General features: G+C 37.5%; 1 protein-coding gene across 2 annotated transcripts in view; it reads right to left on the bottom strand.

Annotated features, from left to right (window-relative positions):
- SP4 (Sp4 transcription factor) overlaps positions 1-13,372 on the bottom strand; it is a 79,219-nt gene that overhangs the window by 14,596 nt on the left and 51,251 nt on the right. For both annotated transcript variants that reach the window (XM_018047337.1, XM_018047338.1), the window contains exon 5: positions 11,455-11,654. In XM_018047337.1, the coding sequence (XP_017902826.1) occupies positions 11,455-11,654 (200 nt within the window). The remainder of the gene's footprint in view (positions 1-11,454; positions 11,655-13,372) is intronic.

Consider the following 13,372-nt stretch of genomic DNA (forward strand, 5'->3'; position numbering starts at 1 on the left):
CTATTTTGCATTGTTATGTAAGTTTAACTGGATCACATTTCTGCAAATAAGAATAGAGATTATCAAGGAAGAGGATATGTTCTAGAAAAGAGCCAATTTGTCTCTTGTAGAACTCTGTGGAAGTATGGAACTAAAATAATGAGAGGGAGATATGGAGTATAAAACAGTAAACTGAAGCCTATACATGGAATATTAGCCCTACTGTTAAAAAACTGGGGCAAAATATTTGAGAATTTCTATCTAAAGAAATATGGTTCCACATTGTAGTACTACATGTTGATAATTAGGTCCCTTTCAATATAACACACAGTGCCCCTACTCAATTTCCTAAAAAGAAGGCCACCAGTTAACAATGATTTCACATTCTTTCACTTAAACATATTTGTCAGTCACGTTCATCATCGTCATGATCATCATCATCACCATCTGTTTAAACAAAAGCCTGGGATCACTGGACAATGCACGTAAGCCTACCTCGGAAAAAGCGAAATACAGACAAAAAAATATGACCCTGGAGGAAACATGAGACTTCCAGTAAGCTCCTGTATTTATACAATAAGAACAAGATGCAATAAAAAAGAAACAAAAATCACTCTTGGAAATTAAAAAACAATTCAACAAAAATACCTGAAGCTAAAGTTACGGAATTTCATTGAAAATATAAGAAAAGGTAAAAAGACAAGTAAAAGAAAAGGTGCGAAAAAAAATCAATATAGGCAGTCCAACATACATCTAGAAGGAGTCCAAAATGAGCAAAACATAAAAAAGGGTGAATGAGTGGATGTAGGGTGGTGGGGGAGGACCCAGCGTTGAAAATTCCATCCAGAATTGTATCATAAATGAAAAACTACGCTCACATACATTTTATGAAATTCAGTTCAGTTCAGTCACTCAGTCGTGTCTGACTCTTTGCAACCCCATGAATCGCAGCACGCCAGGCCTCCCTGTCCATCACCAACTCCCAGAGTTCACTCAGACTCATGTCCATCGAGTCAGTGATGCCATCCAGCCATCTCATCCTCGGTCGTCCCCTTCTCCTCCTGCCTCCAATCCCTCCCAGCATCAGAGTCTTTTCCAATGAGTCAACTCTTTGCATGAGGTGGCCAAAGTACTGGAGTTTCAGCTTTAGCATCATTCCTTCCAAAGAAATCCCAGGGCTGATCTCCTTCAGAATGGACTGGTTGGATCTCCTTGCAGTCCAAGGGACTCTCAAAGAGTCTTCTCCAACACCACAGTTCAAAGCATCAATTCTTCGGCGCTCAGCCTTCTTCACAGTCCAACTCTCACATCCATACATGACCACAGGAAAAACCATAGCCTTGACTAGACGGACCTTAGTCGGCAAAGTAATGTCTCTGCTTTTGAATATACCGTCTAGGTTGGTCATACCTTTTCTTCCAAGGAGTAATTGTCTTTTAATTTCATGGCTGCAGTCACCATCTGCAGTGATTTTGGAGCCCCCCAAAATAAAGTCTGACACTGTTTCCACTGTTTCCCCATCTACTTCCCATGAAATTAACAGAATACTAAAGATTATAAGAAAGCTTAGGATGAGGGCATATCAAAAGGATGGAGGAGCCAATCTGAAACAACTTTCAATGGCCAAAAATAGAACAAAGTGAGGAAGATAATGAACACAGAAATAGCTGGTTTTATAAAGCTTTGCTTTACTGTGCTTTGCAAATAACTGTTTTTTAAAAATTGAATGTTAGTGGTAACCTGTATCCAGCAAGTCTATCAGCACCATTTTTCCAACAGCATCTGCTCACTTCATATCTTTGAGTAACATTTTGGTAACTGCAATATTTCACATTTTTGCATTACTTTATATTTGTTAGGCTGATATGTGATCACTGATCTTTGATGTCACAACTCACTGAAGGCTCAGATGACACCTGACTTATTCTTTTTCAGTAATAAAGCATTTTAAAATTAAGGTATGTACATTGTTTTTTAGAATGCTGCTGTTGTCAGTCACTAAGCTGTGTCTGACTCCTTTTGCAACTACAGGGACTATAGCCCACCACGCTTCTCTGTTCATAATTTCCCAGGCAAGAATACTGAAGTGCATTGCCATTTCCTTCTCCAAGATGTAACACTTCTGTATGCTTAAATAGACTACAGTATTATGTAAACATAACTTTCACATGCACTGCGAGACCAAAAAATTAGTGTGACTGGCTTTACTGAGATATTCACTCTTCACTGAGGTCTTCACTCTTCACTGAGGTCGTCTGGAACCAAACTGGGACTATCTCTGAGATGTGCTTGTAACGATGAAATTGGATGATAACTCAAAAACCAAATATTCATGAACAAATATCATCAGTTCAATTCAGTTGCCCACTTGTGTCTGACTCTTTGGGATGCCATGGACTGGCGCATGCCAGGCCTCCCTGTCCATCACCAACTCCTGGAGTTTACTCAAACTCATGTCCATTGAGTTGGTGATGCTCATCCTCTGTTGTCCCCTTCTCTTCCAGCCTTCAATCTTTCTCAGCATCAGGGTCTTTTCAAATGAGTCAGTTCTGCACATCAGGTGGCCAAGTGTGGGATTTCAGTTTCAACATCAGTCCTTCCAATGAATATTCAGGACTGATTTCCTTTAGGATGGACTGGTTGGATCGCCTTGCAGTCCAAGGGACTCTCAAGAGTCTTCACCAACACCATAGTTCAAAAGCATCATCTCTGGCGCTCAGCTTTCCTTATAGTCTAACATCCATACACAACTACTGGAAAAAACCATAGTCTTGATGAGACAGACCTTACTTGGCAAAGTAACATCACATTTTAATATGCTGTCTAGGTTGGTCATAACTTTTCTTTCAAGGAGTATGCGTCTTTTAATTTCATGGCTGCAGTCACTATCAAGAGCAATTTTGGAGCCCAAGAAAATAAGGTATCTCATTGTTTCTCCATCTATTTGCCATGAAGTTATGGGACCGGATGCCATGATCTTAAGTTTTCTGAAAGTTGAGCTTTAAGCCAATTTTTTCACTCTCCTCTTTCATCAGTTTAGTTCAGTCACTCAGTCATGTCCGACTCTTTGCAACCCCATGAACCGCAGCACGCCAGGCTTCCCTGTCCATCACCAACTCCCGGAGTCTACCCAAATCCATGTCCACTGAGTCGGTGATGCCATCCAAACATCTCATTCTCTGTCGTCCCCTTCTCCTCCTGCCCTCAATCTTTCCCAGCATCAGGGTCTTTTCAAATGAGTCAGCTCTCTGCATCAGGTGGCCAAAGGATTGGAGTTTCAGCTTCAACATCAGTCCTTCCAATGAACACACAGGACTGATTTCCTTTAGGATGGACTGGTTGGATCTCCTTGCAGTCCAAAGAGTTCTCAAGAGTCTTCTCCAACACCACAGTTCAAAAGTATCAGTTCTTTGACGCTCAGCTTCCTTTATAGTCCAACTCTCACACCCATACATGACTACTGGAAAAACCAAAGCTTCAATTAGACAGACCTTTGTTGGCAAAGTAATGTCTCTGCTTTTGAATATGCTGTCTAGTTTGGTCATAACTTTCCTTCCAAGAAGTAAGCGTCTTTTAATTTCATGGCTGCAATCAACATCTGCAGTGAATTTGGAGCCCCCCAAAATAAAGTTTGCCACTGTTTCCACTGTTTCTCCATCTATTTGCCATGAAGTGATGGGACCGAATGTCATGATCTCCGTTTTCTGAATGTTGAGCTTTAAGCCAAGTTTTTCACTCTCGACTTTCACTTTCATCAAGAGGCTCTTTAGTTCTTCACTTTCTGCCATAAGGGTGGTGTCATCTGCATATCTGAGCTTATTGGTATTTCTCCCGGCAATCTTGATTCCAGCTTGTGCTTCACCCAGCCCAGTGTTTCTCATGATGTACTCTGCATGTAAGTTAAATAAGCAGAGTGACAATATACAGCCTTGATGTACTCCTTTTCCTATTTAGAACCAGTCTGTTCAATGTCCAGTTCTAACTGTTGCTTCCTGACCTCCATATAGGTTTCTCAAGAGGCAGGTCAGGTGGCCTGGTAGTTCCATCTCTTTGAGAATCTTCCACAGTTTGTGGTGACCCACACAGTTAAAGGCTTTGGGATAGTCAATCAAGCAGAAATAGATGTCTTTCTGGAACGCTCTTGCTTTTTTGATGATCCAGCAGATGTTGGCCATTTGATCTCTGGTTCCTCTGCCTTTTCTAAAACCAGCTTGAACATCTGGAAGTTCATGGTTCATGTACTGTTGAAGCCTGGATGGAGAATTTTGAGCATTACTTTACTAGCATGTGAGATGAGTGCAATTGTGCGGTAGTTACAGCATTCTTTGGCATTGCCTTTCTTTGGGATTGGAATGAAAACTGACCTTTTCCAGTCCTGTGGCCACTGCTGAATTTTACAAATTTGCTGGCATATTGAGTGAAGCACTTTCACAGCATCACCTTTTAGGATTTGAAATAGCTCCACTGGAATTCCATCACCTCCACTTGCTTTGTTCACAGTGGTGGTTCCTGAGGCCCATTAGACTTCACATTCCAGGATCTCTGGCTTTAGGTGAGTGATCACACCATCGTGATTATCTGGGTTGTGAAGATCTTTTTTGTACAGTTCTTCTGTTTATTCTTCCCACCTCTTCTTAATATCCTCTGCTTCTGTTAGGTCCATACCATTTCTGTCCTTTACTGAGCCCATCTTTGCATGAAATGTTCCCTTGGTATCTGTAATTTTCTTGAAGAGATCTCTAGTCTTTGCCATTCTATTGTTTTCCTCTATTTCTTTGCACTGATTACCGAGGATGGCTTTCTTATCTCTCCTTGCTATTCTTTGGAACTCTGCATTCAAATGGATATATCTTTCCTTTTCTCCTTTGCTTTTTACTTCTCTTCTTTTCACATATTTTGGAAGGCCTTCCTAGCCAGCCATTTTGCTTGTTTGCATTTCTTTTTCTTGGGGATGGTCTTGCTCCCTGTCTCCTGTACAATGTCGCAAACTTCCACCCATACCATAGTGGTGAAAATAAATGATGGAATAAACAAATCATTGGGGAAAAAAGTATAAATCTTCATTACACAAGAGGCACAACTAAAAATTATACCAACAGTGAGGGGAATAGAAAATAGTCTTTAGCACATCACAGTAACATCACACAGAACATTACATTGTATCTTCAGGCAAGATACAATGAGGAATGCTAAAAGTGAAAATAGTATTTTTTTTAAAGAAAAAACAGGACATTTGTGTAGACTCAACGAATAGCCTCCAACATATTTACTAACTACTATGGTTAAGTCCACAAATTCTTTGATGCACTTCCCTCTAGGCTATGGAGCTTAATAAATTTTCCCCTTGAATACTGAATGGACTTAGTCACTTGCTTCCAATAAATAAAACACAGAAAGGAAAAAAGAAAAACTTTACAGCGGATATACCTAGCAAGTACTATCTTAACTAACTCATTAATATTAACATCACCAATAATAAGACATACTGACATCATGTACTCCCTGATATGATGCAATTAAACACAGACAATTCATAACTTCAGTCTAATCATGAGAAAATATCAGGCAAACACAAAATGAGGGATATTCTACAAGATACCTCATCTTACTTTAAAGTGTCAAGGTAAGAAAAAGATCAGGGGAAAAAAAATGAAATTTCACAGACTTCAGGAGTAAAGGTCTATGACAAATAAATGTAATGTGGTACTCTGGACTGAATCCTGCAAGAGAAAAAGTATATTTGTGGGGAAGCCTGTAGTTTCATTGATAGACCTGTACCAATGTTAATTTCTTAACATTGTATTATGGTAGGCATTAGCAATAACAGAAGCTAGATGATGCTGAAGCTGAAACTCCAATATTCTGGCCACCTCATGCGAAGACTTGACTCACTGAAAAGACCCTGATGCTGGGAGGGATTGAGGACAGGAGGAAAAGGGGACGACAGAGGATGAGATGGCTGGATGGCATCACCAACTCGATGGACATGATTTTGAGTGAACTCCAGGAGGTGGTGATGGACAGAGAGGCCTGGCATGCTGTGACTCATGGGGTCACAAAAGTCGGTCATGACTGAGCAACTGAACTGAGATGAAGGGTATTTGCGAACTCTCTCTACTATTTTTGCAATTCCTCTGTAAATATAGAATTACTTCAAAATAAAAAGTTAAAATAAGCTCTTAAAAGCTAGTGGGGAAAAATTAGGTCACCTACCAAAAAATAAGAGTAACAGTAACTTATCATTAGTAAAACAGTTGCAAGAAGACAATAGAGCAGTGCCATTAATGCTTCAAGAAAATAGTTTTCAGCCTAGAGTTCTGTGTTAGCCAAACTATCAGTTAAGTTGAAAAGCAAAAGTAAAGGCATTTTCAAACACATTTACTTCCCTATGCCTTTTTGTAGGAAGCATTTCAGAATGTTTTCCAGAAACAAAGGGAATAAACTGAGAAAACTGAGGATGTAAGATCTTGAGAACTGGATCCAAACCAACAGAGCAGGGAAGAAAGGTTTCAGGATTATAGCTCTGCACCAGTCCTAGAGAGCAATCAGTCAGTGTTTGATCAGAAAGCTGGAGACCTCCAGGAATAAGGAGAAACTGGATGGAGTTGATACTTCTCTTGAAAAGTTAAAATAACAAGAGGAGGTGATAAAGTTAACCAATGGAAGGGGGAAGAAGGCAATGTGAATCTTCGGGTGAAAAAAAAATATACAGGAAACAACATGCAACCCACATAATCATAGTCCATTACATAACCACAATTATTTATTAATTTTCAGTGTTAAGAACTAAGCTATATAAAACAGGCTGCTGCTAAGTCACTTCAGTCGTGTCCGACCCTGTGCGACCCCATAGACAGCAGCCCACCAGGCTCCCCCGTCCCTGGGATTCTCCAGGCAAGAATGCTGGAGTGGGTTGCCATTTCCTTCTCCAATGCATGAAAGTGAAAAGTGAAAGTGAAGTCGCTCAGTCATGTCGACCCTCAGCGACTCCATGGACTGCAGCCTTCCAGGATCCTCCATCCATGGGATTTTCCAGGCAAGAGTACTGGACTGGGGTGCCATTGCCTTCTCCGATATAAAACAGGCAGTGGTTATTAAAGAAAATGTAAGCATTTTAACATCAAGAGAAAGACGAGAGAGTAAAAGTCTAGGTGAGAGAAGTTAAAAGGCGGAAGAGATGGAAGCTGAAGGACAGACATGGCGACACGCTGTTACAGAGTGGTGTGCCGTGATACAACATGTAGCCTACACGCAATCAAAGAAAAGATTCAGAGTTGTTGCTGGTGTGAGGTGAGGTAAATTATTTTGGGAGGAGTGTTGAGTTCTGACAGTTTGTAACTTGGTGTCCCTTTTTTAAGACAGAAGTATATTGATGTACAATATTATATAAGTTATATAGGAGCATAATATAGTGATTCACTATTGTTAAGGCTATACTTCATTTATAGTTATTACAAAATATTGGTGATACTTCTTATGCTGTACAGTATATTCCTGTAAGTTATTTTATACCTAATAGTTTGTACCTCTTAATCTCCCACCCCTAAACTGTATCTACCCCCTTCCCTTTCCCTATTCTTAACCACTAGTTTGTTCTCTATACCTGAGTCCGTTTCTTTTTTAAAAAAATATTCACTAGTTTGTTGTATATTTTACATTCCACTTATAAGTGATATCATACAGTATTGATCTTTATTTCACATCACGTATTGATGGACAGTTAGGCTGCTTTCATTTCTAGGTAAGTGTAAATCATGCTGATATGAACACTGGGGTGCATGTATCTTTTCAATTCTTTTTCCCAGAACATATACCCAGGAGTGGAAGTGCTGAATCACATGGCAATTCTATTTCTAGTTTTTTGAAACCTCCATACTATTTTCCAGAGTGGCTGTACCAATTTACACTGCCACCAAGAGTATACAAAAGGGTTCCCTTTTCTCCCCATCCTCACCAACATGTTTTCACTTGTGTTCTTTTAATGATAGCCACTGTCACAGTGAGGTGGTTTTGATTTGCATTTCCCTGATGATCAGCAACGTTGAGCAGTTTTTTATGTGCCTACTGGCCATCTGTGAGGTAAATTCTCTCACTGCACAAAGTCAGTAGTGTTTCATATTGATATCAATAAATAACAGTATAAGCATATTTTATAGATACATTGAGCCATCACAGGATTAATAAAAAAGAATGCAGAAACAGTTAAAACACATGATTTACTCCAGGGAGCAGAACAGGGTGGGGAGGAGAGACTTGGATTAACAGCTGAAGCTCTTCCACATGATTTCATTTTTTTTTCAAGGTCTTTTTTGTGTTGATATAGCCAAATAACAATGTTCTGATAGTTTCAGGTGAACAGCAAAGGGACTCAGCCATACGTACACACGTATCCATTCTCCCCCAACGATCTGATTTTTAAAATACCATATGTATGAATCATTTGGAAAATTTTAAAATTTATTTTACAGAAAGCAAAAAGAAAAAACTCTTCACCACCTTACTTCATTTACAGTAAGGTGATGACTGAGTTTCTACTTAGTGCACTGGTTGGGTATTAAATACTGTTCTTGCCATGAAAAACCAAGGCTTTTAGCTTAACACATTAAATACTTAATCAATACTAATTTATTTCAAAAGATTGTTTCATATTATTTTCAACAACTTTAATAAAGAGTGAAAATTACTGATATTATGTCCTTAAAAATAATAAGTATCTGATGCTAAGTCAAACATTTTTCAAAATAACATGTTTAAATAAAAAATTTCATGAATAATGTATTCAAGATGTTTGAAATACTGAAAATAAACTTTAAGTACATTAAATTCTGAATTATTCAAGTTATTAGAAGATGATAATGATGGGGACCATTTAAAAAAAGAAATTATGCCTCCAAAGAAGTAGGAAAAAAAAAAGAAAGAAATTATGCCTCCAAATCATTAAATCTTTTGAAGTAAATGTTTAAATAAATTCTTCAATAAATTAATCTTATGTAATCTGTATGAGTATGGATGTACAATAGAAAGGAACTTGAGAAAATCACTGTTTCTCAAAAATGATGAAATCACAACGTGAGAGGTTCCAAATTTTCTCAGCTTCCCTAATCTGTCTCATTGCTAAGCCAGAGTGGAAATACTGCATCCAGTAACTCTGGCAGAGTATTTTTCTATACAGATATCAATATTGCTATGGGTTTAATTTTTAATCACAATACATTTGTCAATATGAAAGGTGAGGTGGTATTACAAACCCCAGTGCAATATACTACAGAAAGCTTTTAAAACTTTAATTAAAAGTCTTATTTTTAATATAATGCCAACTCAGTGATTGAGCCATTACACTAAGATTCATCTGTATTACTAACTTGTGTGCATATCAAACTAAGTAATTTTTATTTATCACTTCAAAGAGATCTAACAATCATTATTTCTTCTCTGAGATTATATTCTAATGGTATGGGGAGGGAGGTGGGAGGGGGGTTCAGGATTGGGAACACATGTACACCCATGGCGGATTCATGTTGATGTATGGCAAAACCAATACAGTATCGTAAAGTAAAAGAAAAAAAAAATATATAAAATAGAGCCAACTTCCAGCTTACAATGCTTTTGTTAGAATCAAATGAGATGATTTTTTTGAAACACCTGATATTCAGTAGCTGATCAATAAATGTCAGTTCCAGTTCCCCTTTCGTCCTTTATGTACCTTGATTCAAGTTAACTGTTAACATCTAACTGAAAAAAACTGACCCAAATCATTGCTTTTATAAATAATTAAAGTCCCCAAAATATAAACTATACATGTTCTAAATACAGCATATCACTGTTACATGCCCCCAAAAAGGGAAAACTGCCCAACATGATATCACGACTGAATACAAGCTTCTATTAAAACAGTACAGTATCGCTATAGGAAGAGACAAATAGATAAAACAGAGAATCCAGAAATTGAGCCATTCTTAAATGGAACATCAATATATGAGAGAAATTCCATTACAAATCAATGAAGAACGAACTAAACTATTCAAAAAATGGCTTTCCACATGGAATAAAAATAGAATTATATTTCCTTTTTAGGAAATCATCAAAAACACTCTGGGCTAATAAAAGATCAAACTTATGGAAAGAAAACCTTAAAGCCAGCAAGAAAAACATGTTTTTAAAAACTTTATGATCTTGGGATATAAGAAAATCTCATAAAAAAAGTAAAAGGGATATATTTACATATTGTTATATTTGACTAAATAAAAATGTAAAACTTCCATATGACAAAAGATGGCACCAAGATAATCACTAGCAGTATGTGAAAACCTTTTGCAAAATATAAATCAGTAAGAAAAAGGAAAACAATAAAAAAGAGCAGAAAACAAAAGATAAACGACCAATAAACATATGAAAAGATGCTTCATCTCACTATAATCAGGAAGAATGCTAATTTAAAAACTCGGAAACCATTTTAGACTAACAAAAAGTTTCAAAGCCTGAAGCTACTGAGTACTGGTGAACACACAGCACAGTGGAAACTCCTGATCAATCCCTAGAGTAACAGAGATGGTGACAGCCACTTTGGAGGCGCCAGTGTTCATCTAGCAAAATCAAACATACACATTCTCTAAGATCCAGTAATTCTACTTCTTGTACATGTTCACTGTATGTTCAAAGCAGTAAAGTCCGTGACAGCAAAAAACAAACTGGAAGTCATCTAAAGAGTGTGGGGACTGGATTACACAGTGTAGTGAAGCTGTGATACAATGCCACACAGCAGTTCAAAGAAGCAGACATGTATTCAGACACACGCATGTATGTGTGTTGATATGAACATGGACAGATTACAAAACGTAAGTGAAATTATGATACAGTAATATATCATTTACATGAAGTTCTACAGAACACACAAAACAGTATTTCATATATATATATATATCCATGAACAAAATACGTAAGAGTAAATTCATGGCAGCTGTTGTCTTTGGGAGGTAGGAGGACAAAGATGATGTTAACTTTATATGACTTGTTTTGTTAAAAAATAACATGTTAATAGCTGTCAGTTTTGGAAAAGAGTTTAGGTAGGTATTTGTCATATGGTTCTTGATACTTCACTCAATTATCTGGATTATAAAAAACTAATTAAGATCACCAATAAGATGGTAATTCAACTCTTTTAATTTAAACTGACAAAAAGTAATATATGTCAGTTCAACACACTAAGAAAAAAAGGAATAAATGGAATAAAATTCCAAATGGAATAAATGGAATAAATTCCAAGTCCCTTAAATTATGCTGATAAACCTTACAAAAAATAGAAAAAATATATCTCAGAAATAAGGTAAAAAGTTTTGATCTTAAAAATCTTTCATTTAATCACTAAAGTGAATAATCTCTAATTTTTGTATTTTCAATTTCATAGCTCACTATCACTAAAAGTTTCATCTAAGCATTGAGAAAAGAAGTAACAAGACCTAAAATAAACCAACTAACCTGTATGAGTTCTTCTATGTCTCTGAAGCTCATCACTCCTTGTAAATCTTTTGCCACAAAACATCCAGTTGCATATAAAAGGTCTTTCTCCAGTATGCCAGCGAAGATGTGCTCGTAGGTGAGATGTTTTGCCATAAACTTTTCCACATCCTTCAATATGACAGATATGCTGTTTCTTTTTTCCTGGTTCATTACTGCCTCTATCAAAAACAAACAAAAAAAACACATTAATTACACTTCCAAATGTCATGCTTATAATTAAGGAAAAATAAAAGGGAATTAAGGTAATTAAATGATGCTTTCTAAATGGGTTTTTAAAATCATGATGTCACAACTACTGTTAAAAATCAGAAAAATTTCAATTAATGAAAACAGCGCTGTGGAATAAACTCAAAAGTGCAATGAAAACACATTAATTTTAGAAAATTCTATGTTCTGCCACAGAATTCCTTTTCATTTCCTAGCAGCTTTCTCCCCTGGGAAAAAATCTTTAAGCTTTTCAAAACATGTGAACATTCTTCTCTAAAACAGCAAAATACGGTAATCCTCATTTAAAAGTACAGGTTCAGAGTTTCACTTCCAACAAAAACAGCGTGAAGACCTCTATGGGCCTATTCCCCAGTGAAACTAGTGAAAATGATAACAAACAAAGCAAATACTATTTACAATGTCTGGAAAATGGCCCTATGAGTATACAACAAATAAAGAAACATTGATTCAAGAAAACCAAATAGAATTTGGTACGAAGAGTGAGAGTCTGTTGTATTTGAACCAATACTCACGCTGTCTCTCCTTCCACCTCCCTGGATACAGAAACACTACAGACTGGTGCAATCAACAACACTGTTCCCTCTGCTCCCACCTTCCAGTTGGTGGGTTATCACCTCAACACAGGCAGGTCATCAGTATTTCTCTATCTACCTGCTGCTGAGGCTAAGTTTCAGGTGAGTGTGGCCGATAGATGAGGAACAACCTTCTTCCACCCAATTTCAATTCCTGAGACACAGGCTGGACCTAAACACTGAAGTCCAAATTACACTAGACCCAGCTCATATGTAGTTCATAAATCAGAGGTTCCAAGCCTGGCAAGATATAAAATCTAAGGCTACTATTGATCTCCTTGTTCCCAAGTGCTCGTCTCCTGGGGCATGGAATGCACAGGGAGAAATGTGCCATTGTCCCACTATCGCAGTTCAACAACCATGACACAGATTTTGGCCAGAAGGAGAGCATACCATAAAACATCAGGATCCAAATCTCTTCCTAAGAAACTGAGGTCATTTGCAACTAAGTGTGGAAAGGTCTAACGATGCTCTTAAAAACAGAATAGACAGGGAGGAAACTAATAGATATGTTGGTAAGTAAGCTAAACTGCAGACCGTTATGCTGCCAGAAACAACTGAGGGATAGAGGTAGCTGGTAGGAGCCCTACAGGGTCAAAATAAATTTCAGATAGAGACTTAATGCTTGCCCTTTTAAACTCTGACTGATCAGTGTGTGTAGCAATATATGCTTCAGGGCATTATTAAAAACAACAATCAGTGGAGCTGAACAGCTGGGTGTGGTCAGAGAAGGAGACACCCCAAAAGACCCATACCCAAACCGCTGTCATTCCAGGGTAACTAAGGAACAAGAAGATTCATATTTGGGGGGCAGGTTTCACAAGAATAATTCAGCTAGTCACTAAAGAAACAATCAAACAACAATAACAAGCCAGGGGCAGGAGGAGGACAGAGGGCAATACTAAAAGTTGCTACAATATATTATTTCAACACTAAGTTTCCAACAAAAATTATGAGACTCCAAAAGTCACAAAGAAGGAAAACATGACCTGTACGTGAGCAAAAAAGCAGGCAAGAAAAGTGCCTGTGAGAGACACCAAATTTAATAAGACTTCAAAGTAGCCATTATGAATATG

The sequence above is a fragment of the Capra hircus genome, chromosome 4 (genome assembly GCF_001704415.2).
Source record: "Capra hircus breed San Clemente chromosome 4, ASM170441v1, whole genome shotgun sequence".
NCBI classification, from domain to species: domain Eukaryota; kingdom Metazoa; phylum Chordata; class Mammalia; order Artiodactyla; family Bovidae; genus Capra; species Capra hircus.